This window comes from Bufo bufo, chromosome 4 (genome assembly GCF_905171765.1).
Source record: "Bufo bufo chromosome 4, aBufBuf1.1, whole genome shotgun sequence".
In the NCBI taxonomy this organism is placed as follows: Eukaryota; Metazoa; Chordata; class Amphibia; order Anura; family Bufonidae; genus Bufo; species Bufo bufo.
Window position 1 is genome coordinate 579,956,813 of NC_053392.1, and position 25,291 is coordinate 579,982,103.

Here is a 25,291-nt window from a genome sequence, read left to right on the forward strand (position 1 = left end):
AATAACCACCATACAGTGCCACACAATCTGCACCATACAGTGATGTACAATATTCATTATACAATGTTCGATTAACAGTTTAGTAGATAAAGTAAATCACAGTGCTGTACAATATACAATGTACAGTATATAAGTAACATTAAGCTTAGTGGTGGACACAAGCCTCAGAGGCCAGGCTATGTAATCTGCCCCCAACAATAGGATGAGACTGAGGTGCCCTATGCAGCTGCACAGTTTGCACGTCCCTAGGCCCAGCCCTGACAGTCATGTGTATATTGTATAGTATTCAGAGGATGCAGGAAAGCTCCCTCTCACATACAGACAGAGGAGTATTTGACTTTACACTGAGCCGTGTATTCACATAAATCTGAGCATTGTTATTAACTAAACTGAAGGCGGCTTCATAGAAACCAGTGTAAGTGTAAAAAGAAAGGACTCTCTGTGCCAAAAACAACATCTGCACATCATTAAATACTTCTAATTGCTGCAAAGTTGTAGATTATGACACAATCCACTATTCCATATATTATCTATCTATCTATCTATCTATCTATCTATCTATCTATCTGTCTGTCTGTCTGTCTGTCTGTCTGTCTGTCTATCTATCTATCTATCTATCTATCTATCTATCTATCTATCTATCCATCTATCATCTATCTATCTATCTATCTATCCATCTATCTATTATCTATCTATCTATTATCTATCTATCTATCTATCTATCCATCTATCTATTATCTATCTATCTATCTATCTATCTATCTATCTATCTATCTATCTATCTATCGCTCCCTCTATTGGTGGCAGAGTTTACAAAAGACTTGGCCACAGAGCCAGAAGTCTGTGAGATCTCTTCTATTTCCGCTGGAGAGAAGACAAGTAAGACCTGCACAAGAAAACTGCCATAATTGCAGTGAAATATCTCTAGAAAAGTCTTTATCGACCAATCAATACCAGACTATTCCACACAACACAAGGGGCGCAGTTAAAAAATGAGTCATTTTGCAACAACAATGGATTAATGGAACTTACGTAATGGGGGGGGGGGGGCAGCACCTTAAAGATGAACGCTAAGGGCCGCCTTGTGTTTAAAGGGTTGTGTGCTTTTCCCCAAGATGGACTGCTGGGGGTGGGGGAGGAGGAAATGTTTGAGAAATGCTGCTTGTAAAACAAGATGGCGGTAAAGGGGCAGGGGGGCTGCTAGCGGTCACAAACTGTAAGCAATGACATCACTGGAAGGCGGAGCATCAAGGGAGCTGTTATAAAGGGCTGTCTTCCCACCAAAATTGTTGTTGTTGGCTCCCTGGTATCAGATAGAGGTCCGAGGAAAGATGGCGGAGTGGCCTAGAGAAACAGGCACAAGTGAGCGTCACCTCTGGTCAGTGGTGTGAGAGATTCAGAGACCATGAGGAACCCCCCCCCTTCGCCCTCCAACAGGGAGCTGTTATAAAAGGGCTGTCTTCCCGCCAAAAAGGTGGTTGTTTGCACCCTGGTAGAGGAACTCTGAAGTGAGTCCGAGTCACAGCTTCTGGATAGAGGTCCGAGTAAATATGGCGGAGTGGCCTAGAGAAAAAGGCAAGGTGAGTGCCACCTCTGGTCAGTGGTGTGGGAGATTCAGAGATTGTGAGGGACAACGAGTGACCTACCACCCCCAACAGGGAGCTGTTATAAAAGGGTTGTCTTCCCGCCAAAAAGGTGGTTGTTTGCACCCTGGGATTGGAACGCTGAAGTGAGTCCGAGTCACAGCTTCTGGATAGAGGTCCGAGTAAAGATGGCGGAGTGGCCTAGAGAAAAAGGCAAGGTGAGTGCCACCTCTGGTCAGTGATGTGGGAGATTCGGAGACTGCCCCCCCCCCCCCAGACACACACGACTGGAGTAAGTGAATTTGACGTCAGGAGAACACATGTATAACTGGTGTGACTGGGCATAAGATGCAGCAGAGCTCATGTAGCATGAAGGAATCAGAAGCTCAGATTATTCTACAAGACTGATTACAAGGAAGAGCCGGGTAATTAATTATATGGAACCAGCGATGCTCTGCACAGGACACGCAGAACATCACTGCTGGGTCATTACTGCCAAACACGACGAACATCAGCAGCGACAGATGCCCTCTTGGCTGGAAGACAGACTAACAGATGGATGGTCACTGGCAAGCCCCATCCATATTAAACACATTACACCGAGGGATGGTGGATTGCTCATCTTCACATATCCTCACATAATGAGAATGTTGTATACAGATGCGCGGTTTGTGCACATAGAAGTACACCACTATAACAAAGAGAAATATTTAAAGGGGACCTCGCACCAGGACAGGGTCCTCATTGTATCAGAGTCCTTTACAATGACCTGTTAAAGCTGCAGGGGGCAGAAACATGTCACCATCCAAGGTCAGTTTTGGGGCTGGAAAACTGGGCAACTGCCCAGAGCCCTGTTTTCTTGGAGGGCTTCGAAGGACAGGCAAGGACTGAGAATTGAACATGTAAGTTTTCACTGCCCTAGACCACCAAGAATGTTTCCTTTAACTGCTTCACTGTTCTAGACCACCTGGAACTTTTTCATTAGCTGCTGTCCTGAATCACTAAGGACTTTACCACTTCACTGCCCTAGACCACTAAGAACTTTTCCATTAAATACTTCACTGCCCTAGACCACCAGGAACTTTTTAATTAACTACTTAACTACCCTAGACCACCAAAAACATTTGGATTAACCAATTCACTGCCCTTGATGACTAGGAACCTTTCCATTAGGGTCCATTCACACGTCCGTAGAATATGTCCGCACCCGTTCCGCAATTATCCGGAACGGGTGCGGACCCATTCATTCTCTATGGGGCAGGAATGGATGCGGACAGCACACAGTGTGCTGTCCGCATTCGCATTTCCGGAGCGCGGCCCCGAACTTCCGGTCCGCGGACAAGAACAGGCAGTTCTATGGGGGTGCCGGCCGGGTGTATTGGAACACTAGGCGCTTTACCATTAACCCCTTCATTACTTTAATTGGGCAATTAACAATAATTGTGCGATAAGTACATAGCAGTGTTATCATGCAGCAGTATGTCTAAAAATGCAGATGGAGGGGAACTCTATTTCGCTTATAAAATCCCAGCACTAGCTCAGTTTGGGTCAGGGATGGTGTTCGGTCGGTGTGTAGATACCTACTTACCTACTCTCCAAGATCTTCTGAAATAAGACAGTGGAAACATTATCACACCTGGTCCTGTCAATCAGAGTGCAGAGAGAGCAGATCCTTTAGGTGTAATGGTAACGCCCCCGTTGCTCCTAGAGGCTCATTTGCATCTATTAAAACATCATTTTTCTCAGCAATGCGGACACATATGAACATGGGACCAACACAGATGCCTTCAGCTGCCAAGGGCACATGTAACAGAAGTCAGCAAGTGTCATAGGGACAGAACTGCTGACAGATGCCCTTTAACTGTCTTCATTCAGGTCCTGCTCAAACAGCTACAGTTTGATACAATTTATCAGCGCCCCAAGTACAGGACAAGAGAGAGACCGGTATGGCATACTGTATGACAAATTCCGCTCTGCTCCCTCTTTGAACCCTAGCTTAGCAGATAATTCCAATCAATCAAGATGCAGCCTCCGTCATGATGAGAAAGTGATAGGATTGCTGGTGCCACCTCTCTGTCAGCAGGCGGCATGGGTCTGGGTAGTGCCTTGTCATGCCACCAGGTGCCAGCAGTCACACCTCCTTGGTCTGGAGGAGGGAGTGTAGGAAGCTTAGTGCACGGTTAAGACACAAGGTTGTCATATTTCCTTTCTAACCCTGGGGGCACACTGTGAGATCCAGAGGGAAATGTAAAACAGGATTTACTGGTTTCACACGCTCGCTGCTAGACTATAAGCCATCATTTCATTACCATAACGTCTGCTGCAAGTCACAGTGCACACAGCAGCGCAGCAGCAGCAGCCAGGGGCTCACAGATGCCAGCAAAGGACTGGGGATTTACGCTCTGGTATCCAGTCATCCGTCGCTCAGGACGCGGCCAGGACACGGCTCTGGTAAGCAAATGCGCACGGAGTGGGCGGCAGAATTTGGGCATTGTGTTTTCTTGCAGACGGAGATGCCTCGGAGCAACCCGTGCATCCCCCAAAACTTTACTACAGTCCTCGGTCCTGGTCTGGGGATGACAATATCGCGCTTGACGCAGGGACCGGCGTACGATAACTCACGAGGCCGTGGATCAGTACCATTATACGACTGGAGCATTGTTTCCAGTGCCTACTCTCTGCGCGCCCTATTTCTCAAAAAGCGGCAAGAAATCTCACCTGTCTCTTGCAAAAAATATTAGGGGGGGGGGGGGGGGAAGGTGTCATAAATTTCGCCCAAAAATGGCAGATATTGATTTTTCCAGTGTTTTTCCCAACGTATTACGGAGTGCGACATATGGATACATATGCGCTACTGGTGATTTTACCGGAGATAATTAGCCGGTGGGTCTCTAAACACAGCCGGATCCGGTGACAAAGGGGTGAAAAGCAGCGGAGAGCTCTTGCGTGCAGGGGGTTAACATAATAATAGTGGTAATTGCTGTTTGGAATACTAATCGTCTGGTATGGAAGGGAGAGCATATGATTGTGTATCCAGGGATCGTGTCTGTGCTTGTGCGATGATCAGGTCAGAACATAGCCCCGGGCTGGAGGTAGGAGCAGTCTGTTCCCGGCAGTCTGCAGAGCTGCCAGAAAGGTCACTTTAGGTGGAGCGGATGAATATTTTAGTGTTTATGACATACCTGAGGGATAACCGCTACATGACTACCCCTCCCAGCCGCAGGGATGGGGGTACTGATGGGAGAGGTTGACAAGCCTGCGCCTATGTGCGCCTTCTCTAGGGCACCCGGGAGGACGCTCAGATTGATGCATTAGATTCATTTGCTCTGCCGATGGGAGCTGGAGCGGGGTACACAATTAAAAATTGGGGATGGAGGGGGGGGGTGGAATATTAACTTTTTTTTAAATTGCTACAGTGATTCTACTGTAACTACTCGTATGTTTCTTCCTACGTGACAGAAGTGGTCAAATTATCCTTTTTTTTTATTCCAAATTTTGGGTTTTATAGGCTGCAACGATCAGACCCTTCCCATGGATTTTAGTCAATTTTTATTTTTTAGTCTTGAGATGTTTATTTATTATTCATGTATTTATTATTTATTTATTATTGACACAGATATACTGATGATATGTATCGCTGATAGATTTTCTGATCAGGACTAGGTGTTGGAACAGGATTAGGGCTCATGACACGACCGTATGTATCTTGCGGGCCGCAAAAAAAAAAACGGATCCGTAAAAAATACGCATGACGTCCGTGTGCATTCTGTATTTTGCGGAACGGAACAGCTAGCCCCTAATAGAACAGTACTATCCTTGTCCCCGTAATGCAGACAGTAATAGGACATGTTCTGTTTTTTTTTGCGGAACGGAAATATGGAAACGGAATGCACACAGAGTAACTTTGTTTTGTTTTGTTTTTTTGGAGCCCCATTGAAATGAATGGTTCCGCATACGATCCGCAAAAAAAAAAAAATGGAACGGACACGGAAAGAAAATACGTTTGTCTGCATGAGCCCTTAATAAGATTTTTAATACTTTATTAGGTTTGCCTTTACTTTAAAAAAATTAAATGTTTTCTTTTTTTGTTATGCAACATAGCCACTAGCCCAAAAGGTCAGAAAGTCCTTATAGATGTGTATTGCACTTTACCCATGTAGTTAGAGCTGACATTTCGGAAACCCCTTGTCAGAGTCCATATTAGGGTTGATTTCTTCCTCTCAAGATGTCCTTCACTGGATGAAGACGGGTGCTGTATCTGAGAGGCAGAAAATAAAAACATCTCAAAATATTGTATTCTTTATCCTTGTGATGAGGGATGTTTTATTCCTGCTTTCCGAAGTGGCTGCGATCCCACAGGGCATGGAGCATCAGTATCAGCTTACATTATGATATCTGTGTGTATAGACTGTCTATCTGGTGAGATGTGACCAACTGCATAGAATGTGACATCACTGTACTCCTGTGTGACATCATCCAGTCATGCACATTGTACTGTGATATAGATTGTGTGACATCACAGTATCCTTATGTGACATCATCATCCAATGACATACACTAACCTGCTACATAGAATGTTACATCATTGTGCACCTTCTGCGACATCAGCAAATCACATACATTACCTTGGTACATAGACTGTGACATCACTGTACTCTTTTGTGACATCATCATCCAATCACACATACTGTATATCAGCATAGACTGTGTGACATCACTGTACTCCTGTGGGACATCATCATCCAACCACAAACACTGTATGGCACCATAGACTGTGTGATATCACTGTACTCCTGTGACATCATCATAGAATCACACACACTGTATGGCACCATAGACTGTGTGACATCACTGTACTCCTGTGGGACATCATTATCCAATCACACATACTGTATGGACCATAGACTGTGTGACATCACTGTACTCCTGTAACATCATCATCCAATCACACATACTGTATGGCACCATAGACTGTGTGACATCACTGTACTCCTGTGACATCATCATAGAATCACACACACTGTATGGCACCATAGACTGTGTGACATCACTGTACTCCTGTGACATCATCATAGAATCACACACACTGTATGGCACCATAGACTGTGTGACATCACTGTACTCCTCTGACATCATCATAGAATCACACACACTGTATGGCACCATAGACTGTGTGACATCACTGTACTCCTGTGACATCATCAGAAAATCACACACACTGTATGGCACCATAGACTGTGTGACATCACTGTACTCCTGTGACATCATCATAGAATCACACACACTGTATGGCACCATAGACTGTGTGACACCACTGTACTCCTGTGGGACATCATCATCCAATCACACATACTGTATGGCACCATAGACTGTGTGACATCACTGTACTCCTGTGGGACATCATCAACCAACCACACACACTGTATGGCACCATAGACTGTGTGACATCACTGTACTCCTGTGGGACATCATCATCCAATCACACATACTGTATGGACCATAGACTGTGTGACATCACTGTACTCCTGTGACATCATCATCGAATCACATACACTAACTTGCTACATAGACTATGCGACATCACTGTACTCATTCTGTGACATCATCATCAAATCACTTACACCAACCTGTTACATACAGTAGACTGTGTGACATGACTGTACTCCAAAGACACTGAATCACATACATGTCTCCCAAGCGTCCCTCTGTCCCCCTTTGCTCCTTAAATATCCCTCTTTTTAAACCCATGAAATAAATGTGCATTAATAAACCTACTGAACTGCTCTGTCTGGTTCCTACCTGTATATTAGAACATATACTGTATATTGTTTCATTATTTGGTGCAAATTGGACCGAATCAGATTATTTTTCAGCTAAGAAAAAAAGTTGTCCCAGGGGCTGGACATCCAGAAAAAAGACCCTCACAATGAGGTGTAAGTGTCCTTCTTTGACCATCTGAAAAGTTGGGTGGTATGTCCATACACGTACCTGCTACACAGACGGTGTGACGAGCGGTTTACTAATCCTGTTAACATTGCAAACCTTGACCAGTTTATGAAAACTGCTCATCCCAGATGATAAATTTGGTCCATCTTTGAACACCTTTGTCTAACTTTAACCATATTGGTTGGCCTACTTTGCGCCAAAATATGGGTGAACTTTAGCATACGTTGAGACATCTTTAATCCCACTAACTTCCCCTTCACGCTTTGACACACCCCATAAACCAGAATTCTGGCGTATTTAGCTTCGTAATCTCCACTGTGTGTTCAGGTGTTGTGTGTGTGTGCGCGCGAGAAGTGAGAGATGTAATATGAAGAAGAACGAGAGGAAAAGAGGGATGGAGGAGCTGTTGTAGCAGGAACCCTTCTTACCTCTGATGTATTTTCTAGCATGTAGTGAATGATAGAACTCCTAGAGAATATGCATACTGCTATGCTGAGAAGACAATCCTAGAATTGTATGCTATGTGCTGTAAGGGAAACATTAGACAAGTGTATGACATCACTCTGCTCCTCCATGACATCAGGAGGGACAACCAGCAAGAACAGAGCTTATCTCCGCCACATAATCATTGGACATGGCGCCACCTCCTGCTTTAGTCAGTATGTACTGGCCAATATAGTGCACTATATTAAAACTGAGTGGGGACCTACTGTATTTGCAAATGGCACAGTCAAAATGGAATTCAAGAAATTATCATTTTTATGGTCCTGATGGTCTCCTGTAGTTTTATTGGTATCTCAGTGGTCACTCGCTTTCTGTTTTTTCCATCATTCACATTGATCCACCGCTCCAGTGCTATGTCTGACACCCTGGTAGCATGCCTCCCGTCTGTCCCATTTGTCATGAGATTTGTCACATAAAAGTGGACATTTCCTATACCATTTGGTGGACGTTCCCTTATGGATTGGAGGGGGGGGGGGGGGCTTTAAAGTATCCAATGAATGGGGATGCAAACCTTGGGAGGTATGTGGTAGCTTAACCCTGGATGTTATGTAGGTCACAAATGTGGGTCCTCCCCTTGATCCTATGTATCTGCCATTTATATTTATGGTAGGGAAATACTTTAAAGACTATGTACACCTTTGGGGGCAATTTTTTAAATTATTGCATTGTACTCATTTTGAGCTAAATTAATTTTTTTTAATTGGTCTTTATTATAAATATGGAGCCCTTTTCTCTGTACAGGGCTGAGATGCTCTAATAGGGGGATCTGTATTTTCTCCCTTTTTCTGTCAGCCAGCTAATCTGATGGCTCCTTATCTCTGCTCTCTGACATTATAAACACTCATTAAACCTCAGTTCTTATCTTACTGATAACAATGTGGCTTAAATAAGTGTTTATGACTTCTTAGTAATTTACAGATAAGGTTTGTTAGACGAATGGCACAAAGTGAAAGCAAAAAGTACCAGTCACACAGCTTGAAAAACAGTTAACCCTTTGTGACAGAACAGCTCAATATTTTTAATAAAGACCAATTGAAAAAATGATTTTTAGCCCAAAATGAGTAAAATACAATCTTAAAAATAATTTGCCTCTGAAGATGTACATAGCCTTTAAGATCATTTAATAGTGTAAAAAAAAAAAGCTATTCTGTGCAGTGTTGTCACTCATGCGCTTTATCTGCTCAATACTAGACAACTACAACCCCCAATATTTCCATTTACTGTACCCTTGCTGGTTGTGGACATTATACAGGTTAGAGCATAGGATAACCTTCATGCTTGCAATGAATGGACACATTAAGCAGCAGGTTGCGTAACTGAGTGCCCATAAACCGGCAATACCATAAGCAAACACATTCACGAACCAAATGTTGTCTATCGGTTTATATGCAAAATAGATCATTTCAGTCGTTGAGCTCCTTCTGTGCTCCTCGCAGTGCTGTCCTTAATTCCATTAAGTATGTGTTGTATGAGATCCTATAGAACCTTCCTTATAGGCTGGTGTTTAATTAGCTCAAAAACGGGCAGGGAGACCATTGGTTTTAGGTGATCGCAGATTTCCTGCTCATTGCCTTCCTATGTCATTAACTGTCACCATATGTTACACAGATCTGCATCTACAGGAAAGGACCAGCAGAGGGGACGCACATGTTTTATATTGGATGACTGAGGTGCCGATATTTCATGAACATACTGTATATATATATACACTCTAAATCAGGCTCTACTACTAGTCTCATTGTCCACTGACTTTAACCCTTTCACCACTGCAATCTGTATATATACGTGATAGCTGCACATGCCCCGTGCAGCTACCACGTATATGCACGTTCTGGCAGCTCTTTAATCCAAGTGCTGCAAAGCGCTTGGATTTAAGCTTCTGACCCTGTCCTGCTGCTGTCACGGACAGCATACAGTGCGGTAATGCCGGCAAGGGGCCAATCAGAGTGGCCCCTTGCCGGCAATCGATCCGATTGGTTAGTCTGTGCAGACTAACCAATCGGATCGTGGCAGTGTTAAAATGCCGGTTTCAGGCTCTGATCTGCGCTCTGCAGATCAGAGCCTGAAATCGGTAATGTGTCCTGAAGCCCCCGATCTGTGCCCCCTCCTTGTTCATGTCCTGCCCCCGATGCGGTCCTGCCCCGATCTGTGCCCCCTCCTTGTTCTTGTCCTGCCCCCGATGCGGTCCGCCCCCTCCTGCACCGATCTGTGCCCCCTTCTTGTCCATCATCTTATCCTGCCCCCCACCGAAGCGGTCCGCCCCCTCCTGCCCCGATCTGTAAGTAAAATGCTGCCCCTCCTCCCCCGTTTCCAGCGCTGCCCCCTGCCCCCGATGCGGTCCCCCTTGTGTGTGTGATGGCGGCGGCTCCATTCCTGAGCCGCCGCCATCAGCAGCGTGTGTCAGCTCTATGCTGACACTGCTGTAACCCCATAGATGCCGCAGTAGCGGCATCCATGGGGGGAATAGAGGGAGGGGGCCCCCTCTCTCTCAATCATCAGGGCTGCTGCGATCGCAGCGCCCGATGGTTGCCATGGCAACCGGACGCTTTGCAAAGGCGTCCGGTTGCCATGGTATAGGCGTCCAGTGCTGCCACCTACAGGCATCTGATTGTATTATACTTTGCAATGCAAGAGCATTGCAAAGTATAGTACAACCATCAGCCCCACTGGATCTTCAAGATCCAAGAGGGAACTGATAAAAAAAAATGTGAAAATAATAAAAGTAAAAATAAATAAATAAAAATGCAAAAAATAAATTTCCTTTTCCTATAAAAACAAACAAAAAACAAACAGAAAACCACACATATTAGGTGTCACCGCGTCCGTAACGACCATCTCTATAAATATATCACATCATCAACCCCGTCCAATAAACACCATAAAAAATAAAAATAAAAACGGTGTAAAAAAAATAAGCCATTTTTGTCACCTTACATCACAAAAAGTGCAACACCAAGCGATCAAAAAAGGCGAATATACCCCAAAATAGTACCAATCAAACCGTTACCTCATCCCGCAAAAAATGAGCCCATATTTAAGACAATCGCCCAAAAAAAATAAATAAGCTATGGCTCTCAGACTATGGAGACACTAAAACATCATTTTTTTGGTTTCAGAAATGCTATTATTGTGTAAAACTTAAATAAATAAGAAAAAGTATACATATTAGGTATTGCCACATCCGTAACAATCTGCTCTATAAAACTGTCACATGACCTAACCCCTCAGATGAACGCTGTAAAAAATAAAAATAAAAAAAAAAACTGTTCCAAAACAGCCAATTTTTTGGCCACCTTGTCCCATAAAGTGTAATAATGAATGATCAAAAAATCCTATGTACCCAAAAATGGTACCAATAAAAACCTCAACTCTTTCTGCAAAAAATGAGCCCCTGAACAAGACAATTGGTAGAAAAATAAAAAACATATGGCGTTCAGAAAACCAATCCAGCAAAATCTGCCTTCCAAAAACCATGCGGCGCTCCTTCCCTTCTGCGCCCTGCCGTGCGCCCTTACATCAGTTTACGACCACATGTGGGGTGTTTCTGTAAACCGCAGAATCAGAGTAATAAATATTGAGTTTTGTTTGGCTGTTAACCCTTAATGTGTTAAAGAAAAAAATGTAATAAAATAGAAAATCTGCTAAAAAAGTGAAATTTAGAAATTTCATCTCCATTTTCCTTTAATTCTTGTGGAACACCTAAAGGGTTAATAATGTTTGTAAAATTGGTTTTGAATACCTTGAGGGGTGTAGTTTCTACAATGGGGTCATTTATGGGGTTATCCACTATGTAGGCCCCACAAAGTGACTTCAGACCTGAACTAGTCCTTAAAAAGTGGGTTTTGGAAATTTTCTTAGAATTTAAGAATTGCTTCTAAACTTCTAAGCCTTCTAACGTCCTAAAAAAATAAAATAACATTTCCAAAATGATGCCAACATAAAGTAGACATATGGGGAATGTTATGTAATAAATATTTTATGAGGTATCACTTTCTGTTTTAGAAGCAGAGAAATTGAAATTTTGAAAATTGCAAATTTTTACAATTTTTTGGTAAATTTGGGATTTTTTTTTTAAAAAAAGGAGATATATATTGACTCAAATTTATGACTGTCATGAAGTACAATGTGTCACGAGAAAACAATCTCAGAATGGCGTGGATAAGTAAAAGTGTTCCAAAGCTATTACCACTTAAAGTGACGCATGTCAGATTTGTAAATTTTGACCTGGACACTGGGGCATCAATGACCTTTAGTCATGAAAGGGTTAAGAAGTGATTTGATAATGTTCTTTTAGCCATCGCGTGGCCAGTATTTTTTGGTAATCATGTTATAGAGTGTTTTATAGTGTATCATATGGTGTACTATGGTTACTTGTAGTATCTCCTGTATCAGGTCCATAACAAGAAATTGTGGGGACTCCAGGAATGGAGACAGACTCCACCATGACCATATACAGCAGCAAGTTACAGGGATAATAAACACAGTGATGTCACAGTACAGGGATAATAAACACAGTGATGTCAGAGTACAGGGATAATAAACACATTGATATCACAGTACAGGGATAATAAACACAGTGATGTCACAGTACAGGGATAATAAACACAGTGATGTCACAGTACAGAGATAATAAACACAGTGATGTCACAGTACAGGGATAATAAACACAGTGATGTCAGAGTACAGGGATAATAAACACATTGATATCACAGTACAGGGATAATAAACACAGTGATATCACAGTACATGGATAATAAACACAGTGATGTCACAGTACAGGGATAATAAACACAGTGATGTCATAGTACAGGGATAATAAACACAGTGATGATGTCACAGTACAGGGATAATAAACACAGTGATGTCACAGTACAGGGATAATAAACACAGTGATGTCACAGTACAGAGATAATAAACACAGTGATGTCACAGTACAGAGATAATAAACACAATGATGTCACAGTACAGGGATAATAAACACAGTGATGTCACAGTACAGAGATAATAAACACAGTGATGTCACAGTACAGGGATAATAAACACAGTGATGTCACAGTACAGGGATAATAAACACAGTGATGTCACAGTACAGAGATAACAAACACAGTGATGTCACAGTACAGGGTTAATAAACACAGTGATGTCACAGTACAGGGATAATAAACACAGTGATGTCACAGTACAGGGATAATAAACACAGTGATGTCACAGTACAGGGATAATAAACACAGTGATGTCACAGCACAGGGATAATAAACACAGTGATGTCACAGTACAGGGATAATAAACACAGTGATGTCACAGTACAGGAATAATAAACACAGTGATATCACAGTACAGGGATAATAAACACAGTGATGTCACAGTACAGGGATAATAAACACAGTGATGTCACAGTACAGAGATAATAAACACAGTGATGTCACAGTACAGGGATAATAAACACAGTGATGTCACAGTACAGGAATAATAAACACAGTGATATCACAGTACAGGGATAATAAACACAGTGATGTCACAGTACAGGGATAATAAACACAGTGATGTCATAGTACAGGGATAATAAACACAGTGATGATGTCACAGTACAGGGATAATAAACACAGTGATGTCACAGTACAGGGATAATAAACACAGTGATGTCACAGTACAGAGATAATAAACACAGTGATGTCACAGTACAGGAATAATAAACACAGTGATGTCACAGTACAGAGATAATAAACACAGTGATGTCACAGTACATGGATAATAAACACAGTGATGTCACAGTACAGGGATAATAAACACAGTGATGTCACAGTACAGGGATAATAAACACAGTGATGTCACAGTACAGGGATAATAAACACAGTGATGTCACAGTACAGGGATAATAAACACAGTGATGTCACAGTACAGAGATAATAAACACAGTGATGTCACAGTACAGGGATAATAAACACAATGATGTCACAGTACAGATATAATAAACACAGTGATGTCACAGTACAGGGATAATAAACACAGTGATGTCACAGTACAGGGATAATAAACACAGTGATGTCACAGTACATAGATAATAAACACAGTGATGTCACAGTACAGAGATAATAAACACAGTGATGTCACAGCACAGGGATAATAAACACAGTGATGTCACAGTACATGGATAATAAACACAGTGATGTCACAGTACAAGGATAATAAACACAGTGATGTCACAGTACAGGGATAATAAACACAGTGATGTCACAGTACAGAGGTAATAAACACAGTGATGTCACAGTACAGGGATAATAAACACAGTGATGTCACTGTACATGCATAATAAACACAGTGATGTCACAGTACAGGGATAATAAACACAGTGATGTCACAGTACATTAAACACAGTGATGTCACAGTACAAGGATAATAAACACAGTGATGTCACATTACAGGGATAATAAACACAGTGATGTCACAGTACATGGATAATAAACACAGTGATGTCACAGTACAGGAATAATAAACACAGTGATGTCACAGTACAGAGGTAATAAACACAGTGATGTCACAGTACAGGGATAATAAACACAGTGATGTCACAGTACATGGATAATAAACACAGTGATGTCACAGTACAAGGATAATAAACACAGTGATGTCACATTACAGGGATAATAAACACAGTGATGTCACAGTACATGGATAATAAACACAGTGATGTCACAGTACAGAGATAATAAACACAGTGATGCCACAGTACAGAGATAATAAACACAGTGATGTCACAGTACAGAGGTAATAAACACAGTAATGTCACATTACAGAGATAATAAACACAGTGATGTCACAGTACAGGGATAATAAACACAGTGATGTCACAGTACATGGATAATAAACACAGTGATGATGTCACAGTACAGGGATAATAAACACAGTGATGTCATAGTACAGGGATAATAAACACAGTGATGATGTCACAGTACAGAGATAATAAACATAGTGATGTCACAGTACAGGGATAATAAACACAGTGATATCACAGTACATGGATAATAAACACAGTGATGTCACAGTACAGAGATAATAAACACAGTGATGTCATAGTACAGGGATAATAAACACAGTGATGATGTCACAGTACAGAGATAATAAACATAGTGATGTCACAGTACAGGGATAATAAACACAGTGATGTCACAGTACAGGGATAATAAACACAGGGATGTCACAGTACAGACATAATAAACACAGTGATGATGTCACAGTACAGGGATAATAAACACAGTGATGTCACAGTACAGAGATAATAAACACAGTGATGTCACAGTACAGGGATAATAAACACAGAGATGTCACAGCACAGGGATAATAAACACAGTGATGTCACAGTACAGGGATAATAAACACAGTGATGTCACAGTACAGGGATAATAAACACAGTGATGTCACAGTACAGAGATAATAAACACAGTGATGTCACAGTACAGGGATAATAAACACAGTGATGTCACAGCACAGGAATAATAAACACAGTGATGTCACAGTACAGGGATAATAAACACAGTGATGTCACAGTACAGGGATAATAAACACAGTGATGTCACAGTACAGAGATAATAAACACAGTGATGTCACAGTACAGGGATAATAAACACAGTGATGTCACAGTACTGAGATATCACACACTATGATGTCACAGCACATAAATAACGCCTGTACAGTGTGACTGCCTAGGAAAAAAAACTTAATGATGCCACATGTCTGCTGCCCTGGTAGTTACACCTATGCCCTGTATATGTCCATGTGCATTCTTGCCCGAGGCTCATCAGTGTCACCGTTTCTTTATGCACCGTTTGCCATTTGTATTCCGCTCTCCTTTACCAGTAATGTAACTGCTTCACCTCCCGCCACGGGGGCTCTGAGGGTTACACGACTCTGTTGCGGTGAAAGGGTTTATTTTCCGGACATACAGTGCTGCTTGGCTCTCATCCCGCTCTATGTGAGTGCGGTTCTCACACGCATACAGCACACAGACTAAACCCCCACTAATCCCTCTGAGAAGACCGTCTGGCAATAAGGAGACCCATTCTTCTGAGGGCTCCTGCAAAGCTGGCCTCAATTTCTGGATGCCGCTGCCAATTCATCTGACTCACTCCCATGGAATCCTACCTTGGGTTTTTAATTCCCCTAGAAGGAAAACTTGTATAAGGAGCATAAAATATAAATAAAGCATCCATTCGCCTACAGAGCGACTGTCCAATCGATGTTCAATGACGATTTTACCTTCATCTGTACATAGCAATTATTGCAATTACCTCTTTGCATAAGATTAGAGAAGCCTGGCTGCTGTCATCCAGAAATAGCGCCACTCTTGTCCATGGGCTGTGTGCAGTATTGCAGCTCAGCCCAATTTAAAGGGCATCTGTCAGCAGATTTGTAAAGTATGAAACTGGCTGATCTGCTGCATCTGTGTTGGTCCCATGTTCATATGTGAAATGAAATTTAAATATATATGCAAATTAGCCTCTAGGAGCAACGGGGACGTTGCTGTTGCACCTAGAGGCTCTGCTCTCTCTGCAACTGCAGCCCTCTCTCCACTTTGACAGGGCCAGTTGTGATCACATTTACACTGCCTGGTCCTGTCAATGAAAAGGTGCTGCAGCACATATGAACATGAGACCAACACAGATGCCTTCAGATGCCAAGTGCACATGTAACGGGTCAGCCAGTGTCATAGGTACAAATCTGCTGACAGAGGTCCTTTAAGGGACTGAAGAAGGTTCTTATATGTACTACTCTTTGTAGCCTCTAGGTGGCACTGTTCGTTCAGTTGTATAGGTTTTGATGGAACAATCTATTGATCAGATATGTTTACTGTTATGGCAAAAAAAAAAAAAATGAAAATAAAAAAAATGCATCAAATGAAACAATAAAGTGTAAATCTAGGGAAAACAATTAAAATTATAGGTCATTAGAGTCTAGCCTGGTAATAAGCTGATCAGTATTACTGGGGAAAGCTGCAGCCGCCCATGTACTCCTCCTGGAGCTGCCGCCTCCGAGGAAATGTCCTAATTCATGCTGGCCTTTTAAATGAATGGCTGATATGGTAAGGCCGGATCTGGCAGAGCACAAGCCACTCTTTGTTACCGCCTCTTCCTTTTAGCCCCAAGAAGGAGATCCCTCCTTTAAGACATTCATATGCCTTAAAGGGGTATGAGCAGGGATATGCAATAAACGTCTCAGAGCAGTGGGTCTCATCTCAGCTGAAGGTTGTCTCATCGGTGGGGATGAGGGTAGGTGGATCCTTGTTCCTGACATAGGTGTGGATCCCAGATAATCAGTATCAGCCAATCCCTTTTAAATCTTTGAAATCTAATCAAAATGATCTTCTGATATGTCACAGATCCGCATTAGAGCGGTCTATCGCTGAGGACAGTGACTGGCTGCAGCGGTCACATACCATATACTGGCACTATTGTAAACAAGCGGTGGCGGGAGGTTCAGACCAGCACTGCAGATCATGGTGGCAGGGAAAGGGATGAGCAGAAGATATGTTATGTTAGCCAGTTGGGAGGCTTTTCATTCTCTCGGACGACCCCTTTAAGCACTTTACGGAGGCCGATCCTTTCATTCTGGAAATCAGTGATAAGGGAGATCACAGACTTCAACAGTCCGATCTTCTCATGTGTCTCTGTGACATGTCAGATCATTTTGATTCGGTTTCCGGGGCTGGTCGCTCTGGGATCTGGGACTATGATTCGGACGACCCCTTTAAAGTTTTTTTTCTGGTTTATAAAACCTATTTTTAAAGAATTGTTAATTGCTGTCGATCTGCCCTGTTTCTAGCATAACATTTCCTCTTTCATCATATTTTGCTTCCATGTCTCCCCCTTGGTGCTGCTCTGCTGTTATTTCTATTCTGTTGGAGAGGACTCTGGACACAATCAGTCTCCTTCCCCCTCTGACAGCAGAAAATATATTCCCGTTTCACTTCTCTTGCAGAAGAAGTCTTCTCAGCTATACTGTCATGTTACAACTCCTTAATTGGCGATTCAAGCCCTAACGGGGCTATGGAATGTCTGTGCCAGAAGACCCCTTTAATAAAATACTCATACTAATGGACGGATTGGCCATAGACCTTAAAGGGAAGTTTCCCAGTGGGCCAGTGCACAGGGGCCGTCTGAGCCCTCCTCACAGCCGGCCAGTGGAAGGTTTTTTGTGTATTTTGTGCTGCTGCTGCTGGCAGTATTTTGTGATGGACTGTGGTATTTGGCTCTGTTGGGTGGTATAATGTGCTGCAATATGGCACTGCTGGCCTTCCCTTCCATCAATTTGGACCCAACTACAAAACGGGGCCACTTTTTTATTATTTTTCTAGGGCCACTTTAAGTTCCCAGTCTGCCCCTGTTCATACTCTGGTCATACAAATGCAAAATCCTATTTTCTTGCCCATCTCTCAGCATTGATCGTATCTCCTCACTGCCAACACTCACGTGATCACTCATATCCATAGACAATTCCATATAAATATCATCTACAAATACAGTTTTGTGATGTCACCTCCGCTGGTGAATCAATGACCCCATTGTTTCCCACATTAATGAGGGTGAAGTCAATTACCGCCTTATATTGGTGATCACGATGCTGAGGCATCGTAAGAGTCTCCAGACTGTGGCTTTTGTAGAGTGATTATATAATGAAGAAAGCCAGAGGACAATAAACGAAGAACATTATTAAAAAAAATAACATATGCTGATCCTTCACTGGAAAATGCTACCTGGCAAATATCTGAAATTATGAAATGGGACACAATTGTGGCTGGCCCTTGGCGTTTGTGGGACCATGGGCAACAGAAGTCACAGTGTATCTCCAGTCTACCAGACTCTCCGGTTAGCAAACAAGCTCTCTTGGTATAGTCTAGTTTTTAAAACTCATAAATTGTGTTCCATTCCCTCAATGGAGCCCTAAGCAGTTGCCTACATTGCCTAGCCCTCATCCCTGTATATGCTTAACCAGTTTGCCATGGGCCCCCACGCCCAGTGTGCCCAGGCTTTGGGGGTGTCACCAGCACTGGTTGCTGTCCACTCATTATAGGGGTTGTCCTATCATATGATATTTAAGGGCATATAGGGCGTGAAGAACAAGACTCCCTGCTCTGGAAACCCTTAATGAGGTAGAGCCAGAAATGGAAAGAGTGGCTCCTGCACTGATGGACTAAACAGGACCATATATTACATAGTTGCCTCTGCAGGGGCCAGCTTTGTGGTGACCCCTAACTTTACACTGTGTCCCCCGGACACCGTTGAGGTGTCACCACATGTTGCTTCTCTTTGGAAGGGATGGTAAGGCATGGTGCACTGCAATGGGAAATAAGTCAAGGTCTGCATTAAACCAGTGTACTTCTTTACTGGAGGAACTCAAATGCAAAGCAATACAGACGAGGCACTGAGTTGTCTTCTCCAGTCTCCATCCTGGCAGAAGAAGATTTTGTGCTGAGGAAAGGCCTGAGCTAGTTGTCCCTCTCTCTCTCAGAAGGCTGGTACTTTAGCCAAAGGGCTGGTGGCCCAGGGTCTGTGGCTCAATTGTCAAGCAGGGTATGCCCGTCTCAGTGTCTCCTTCTGGTCACTTGTGAGGTCTGAAAGAGTTTCTCCTACTAAACACTGATCTGTATTTACAGACTCTTATGTTTTCCCTCTAAAACTTGCATAGTCCCTTATGGTAACTGTGGAAAATGACTAGCTTCTCAGTGTACAGACTGGAAGGTCCCAAAGTCTCGCTGTATCAGCTGGTTGTGCATTAAACCTTTACACAGTGTAGTGCAAATACAGTGCAATAACAGTGCAAATTAATAGGATATATAACAATAAACATATAAAACGCAGTTGAACAATATAAAAAAAGTGCAAATGTATACAACAACATAAATCATAATCCAAGTTAACCCATTTAAGTGCAATAAAGTAGGAAGTTGATGGCTTTGCATAGCAGCAATAGGGATAGATGTCCATAAAACGTTCAGACTTTAGAGTCCAAAAACAGCTTCCCTGAGCAATAAAAGCTGATCCTTTGGGGTTGGTGAAGCTGGACCTTGGTGCTCTCTCTAAGAAGATGGTGTGACCCCTTTAATTTATTGGAATTCTGTAACGACCAAAACCTATATTGACTAAATAGCTTAACGATCCTCAACGATTGAGGGCACCAATATTGCACCTTTAGTAAGTTAGTGGCGCCCTTTTTTGTAGTCCCAGACAACCCCTATTTGTTTGTAGACTTTATATTCTGTAATGCCATCGTAAATGGAGGTCTGTATAAGATTGCCAGCTTTAGTATAATGTTTCTGCAGAGTCCAGGAGATTCTTGTTATTAAAGGCAAAGTAGTGGAGCAGTAATGGGGGTTGCGGTGGTTGTACCCGCAGTGGGCCATTATATTTAAAGGGGCGCTCCTGACACTAAAGAGGAGAACAGCACAATAAATGGGTAGGGCCAGGGTGCAGATGATAGTAGACAAAGCGATCTCACTCACTGTAATCATTATTAGAGGGGTGGGTGTGTGGGGAGGGGAGCTGGGGGCTGTTAAGATTTGGCCCCAGGCACAGAGTACAATGGAAAGATGCAACAAGCCACTCTTCCCTGGCTTGTATACTTAGATACAGGGGAGAATGGACAACCTAGATATGCCTTGGTTAAAGGGAACCTGTCACGTTCAACATGGAGGATTATAGAGGAGGAGGAGCTGAGCAGATTGATGTATAGTTTTGTGGGACAAAATTCAGTATAATCTTTATCTCATTGACTTAAAGGGGTTCTCCCATGACTAATGTAGAATATGAAAATCAGACATCACATAGTACATGACAATCTTTTTCTACCAAAGCTAGAACCAGCCCTGTACCTCACATGGATCCAGAGATCTCCCCATTCATTGCTCTACAGGATTTATATCAAGCTGGCAGCTCAAGGGGAGTGTCATTTCTGCTGCAGTAAAGGGGGGCGTGTCTCAGCTCTCCCTATCACAGCTCAGAGGGCGTGTCTCAGCTCTCCCTATCACAGCTCAGGGGGCGTGTCTCAGCTCTCCCTATCACAGCTCAGGAGGCAGTTGAAGGATGAAACTGAGCATGTGCGGCCTTCTCAGTGAGCAGGTCAAAGAAATAATAATAAGAAAAAAAAACAGCAGATGGCGCTATACAGATACATTTTATTGGATAACTCAGTGGCTATGCTAAATTTCTAATTACATGCAATTACAAAAGTATTTCAGATCCAGGTGCTGGTTTGAAAACGGTAGAATATTTTTTGTGGACAACCCCTTTAAATCCCTGTGCTTTCTATGCTTAGGAGCCCAGTGGATGGACCTATAAGGAATTTGTATACATAGATAGTAGTCAGTTGATGAGTAGGATCGCCCACTGGACTCCTAAGCATGGCTTTGGATGAATAAACTACAAGTTGTACTGAATTTTTTGGCCACAAAACTATATATCAATCTGCTCAGCTTGTCCTGCAGAACTGAACATCCCCACTACCGGCATGTATCTTTTTTTTTCTGGCGTAAAAGCCCGAAATGTATGGCAGCCTCGAGCAGTCTAGGGGCGCGGACTGTCGGAGGATGAGCCTAGTTTAAGTTGAGGCGTGCACCGTCTCATAAATTAGGCGCCTCTATTCGGCAGTGCAGGGGATATGAAAGACCGGCACCGGCGTCTTATGATAAATTCCCTCCTCAATGTTTAACGTGACAGGTTCCCTTTAAGTGGTGGATCCAGAAAAAGAAAGTTAGAAATGAGAGAGTAAGCATTCTGAGAGCGCTCGCCTTGAGGAAGACTTTGTCGTCTTGCGTTGCAATGATTTGTTGTAGAGATGCGCGGCAAGCCAGCGAGACGTAATGAGGCTTGGTGTAAAGGAAGGTGAGGATGAGAGGGGGGCGAGGAGGGGTGTGCAGCACAATAGGCGAATGTAATGAGAGAGGGAGATATGGGGAGAAGGAGGCTGTGAGTCGGATGACTGCCTCCCAAACCCCTGCTCCTGTTTAATATTCCGCCTGCTCTCTTCATATTGTGCTTGGCTCCTGTGGGATTGGAACTCACGTCTTGAAACCGAAGCCAATTTTCTGTCTTAATCTCACAATGTTTTGACTGGAGGCAGATCCATTTTTTTTTATTTTTTTTATTTTTTTTATTTTTTTTTGGAGTCCGAGTGGAAACTACCAAGAGCATCACTCTCTGGTTCTCATATAGAGACGGATGGAGGGAGCGGGTCCCTGGCTGCTCGGATAAGATGACATACAAGTGACCAAATGGAAAGAGAGCGGACGTTTAAGTAAATCCAGTTCTGTCTCCGCACCGGGAAGAGAACGGATTTCTGGGATTATTCCGCAGGGATTTTTTTTTTCAACAGTTGGACTTGGTGACCGATCCGGGGGAAGATCTCATTATTTTACCTGGATACTGTGAGAGGTTAGTGGGCAATATGAACGGAGATTAGCCAAACGCAGGTAGTGCTGCTACTACTGTCACCATCGAGTTGTTCTTTAAGGGTATTACTAGTATACTAGGTAAACAAACCTAAAAGGTCAATGACAAGTAGGAGAACATAAGATCCTGGGGAGACGTATATGTTTTAGCATCTTGGTCCTGGAGATCTTTGATCCACAGTATATATTATAAGAAGGTACTGTTGTAGGAAAGCTAGTCATCTTCTTTGGTAACGTAAGTGGACAAGGACTACAGGTGTAGCGGGGGCTAAGTGAACACCATGTGCAAGCCATGCTGGGAGTTGTAGTTTTGCAAGAGTCCCAGGTTGGAGATCTCTGATCCGTAGTATATGTAAAGTAATGAGAAGGTACTGTTGTATGAAAGCTAGTCATCCTCTTCGGTAGAGGTAATGTCCTTGTCCAAGTTATCTTCATGCACAAGCCATGCTGGGAGTTGTAGTTTTGCAAGAGTCACGGGTTGGAGATCTCTGATCCGCAGTATATATTATAAGAAGGCACTGTTGTATAAAAGCTAGTCATCCTGAGTCAATGGACATGTAATATAGCAATGCTGGGAGTTGTAGTTTTGCAAGAGTCACAGGTTGGAGATCTCTGATCCGCAGTATATATCATAGGAAGATACTGTTGGATAAAGACTAGTCATCATGGTCAGTAGAGTAAATGCACAGATGTAGCAAGCAATGGTGGGAGTTGTAGTTTTGCAACTCCTGAAGATCTTTGGATATGTAATAAAAGGCACTGTTGTACAAAAGCTAGTCCTCCTCAGTAAATAGACAAGTAACATAGCAATGTTGGGAGTTGTAGTTTTGCAATAACTGAAGAGCCACATGTTGGAGATGACTGACCCATAGTATGTGTAATAAGAAGGTACTGTTGTATAAAGGCTAGTCATCCTCAGCCAATGGACAAGTAACGTAGCAATGTTGGGAGTTGCAGTGTTTCTGAAGAGCCACATGTCGGAGACCCCGGATCCACGGAATATGTAGGTACTGTTGTATAGTGTCTGGTCATCCTCATCTGTAAAGTCAATGGACAAGTAATACAGATGAATCAAGTCTGAGTAAATGATCACGACGCACTATAGGAATGTAATAGGACAGCACTGCTGTATAAAAGCTAATTATGGTGTTTTATGGGATCATGGAGGATTACTACATCTGTGGCCGGGCTGGGGACAACCTATGCTGTAGATGTACAGTAACAAAGCTACGTTATCATAGTACATGACAATGCTGAGAGTTGTATATTTGCAAAGGCTGAAGAACACTGCGTGGGGACCACTGATCAGAGAAGGTACTGTTACATACAAAGGACAAGTACTGCAGACAAGCAATGCTGAGAGTGGTAGTTGTGCAAATAGCTGAAAAGCCACAGACTGGAGACTTCTGATCTGTATTAGGCCTCTTTCACACTACCGTTTTTTTTTTCCGTTTTGCGGGCCGTTTTTTGTGTTCCGCATACGGGACCATTCATTTCAATGGTTCCGCAAAAAAACCTGAATGTGCTCCGTATGCATTCCGTTTCCTTATTTCCGTTTTTTCCGTTCCGTTGAGAAAGATAGAACACGTCCTATTATTGCCTGCAAATCACGCTCCGTGGCTCCATTTAAGTCAATGGGTCCGCAAAAAAAACAGAACACATACGGAAATGCATCCGTACGTCTTCCGAATCCGTTCCGTTTTTGCGGAACCATCCATTGTTCCGTTTATGCCCAGCCCAATTTTTTCTATGTAATTACTGTATACTGTATATGCCATATGGAAAAATGGAAACAAAAAAACGGAACAACGGATCCGTGAAAAAAGACCGCAAAACACTGAAGTAGCCACACGGTCGTGTGAAAGAGGCCTTATACTGCAATGTAATAAGAAGGTACTGTTGTATACAAAAGCTTGTTAGTAGTGGAGAAAGACTACCGAGTCAGCATGCAGAATTATCACAATGCACAGGCAAGGCTGGGAGTTGTAGTTCTGCAAGAGAAGAAAAGTCTCAGGGCGGCCATCTCTGATGCACTGTGCACGTAACGCGAAGGCGCCGCTGTGCGAAAGCTATTCCTCCTCTTTGGTAGAGTGAATGGACAAGTACTGCAGATGTAGCAAGCAATGTTGAGGGTCGTAGTCACAGATTGGAGACCATTGAACTACACTGTACTGGATGCATTAAGAAGGTGCTGCTGTACACAATTACTACAGAGGTCGCAGACAGAATTATAGCAATGCACAGTCAATGCTGGGAGTTGTAGTTCTGCAATGTAAGCGAAGGTTGGAGACTCATGAGAAGACACTGCTGTGCAAAAGCTATTCATCCCCTTTGGACAGGTACTGTCAATGTAGCAGGGGTCAGTTCACTCAATGCACAAGCAATGCTGGGGGTTGTAGTTTTGCCACAGCTGAAGAGTTATAGGTTGGAGATCACTGAGGTGCATTATGTGCAGCCATTCAGCTCTGCTACATCCACCGTTTTCCACCCTGAGGCCGCAGAGGGCAGTGGTAATGTTCTTCTGCTGGATGCCAGCTGGCCTGATACCCGCATATTGTTTTCTATCCACAGATTGCTGGCTATAAGAGATGACTGTGGTTCTGTCCATGAACAGATTCTGCAACCCCATTACCTCAGAAGGCCCAGCGGAGATTGCAGAGTACAGGGCAGTGTGGGAGACCGACCACCCGGGCAAGGCAGGCAGCCCCCCCACCGCCCTCCATGCCCAGCACCAGGAGTACAAAGTGTGCGACTCTTCTCCAGGTAGGTGTCTCCTTCATCAACAAGTGCTATGGGCTGGAATCAAACCATGACACATACT

At 43.1% G+C, this 25,291-nt stretch overlaps 1 protein-coding gene across 3 annotated transcripts in view; it reads left to right on the plus strand.

Annotated features, from left to right (window-relative positions):
• The first annotated feature begins 3,783 nt into the window (after positions 1-3,783).
• The window catches only part of SERTAD4 (SERTA domain containing 4), a 52,993-nt gene continuing 31,485 nt past the window's right edge, over positions 3,784-25,291 (plus strand). Inside the window, exons 1-2 of one of the 3 annotated variants that reach the window (XM_040430372.1) lie at positions 3,784-4,034; positions 25,042-25,233. In XM_040430372.1, the coding sequence (XP_040286306.1) occupies positions 25,059-25,233 (175 nt within the window). In that variant the 5' untranslated portion in view covers positions 3,784-4,034; positions 25,042-25,058. Of the gene's footprint in view, positions 4,035-21,684; positions 21,905-21,928; positions 22,454-25,041; positions 25,234-25,291 lie in introns of those variants that run through there. The other 2 variants (XM_040430374.1, XM_040430373.1) reach the window with 2 other exon arrangements.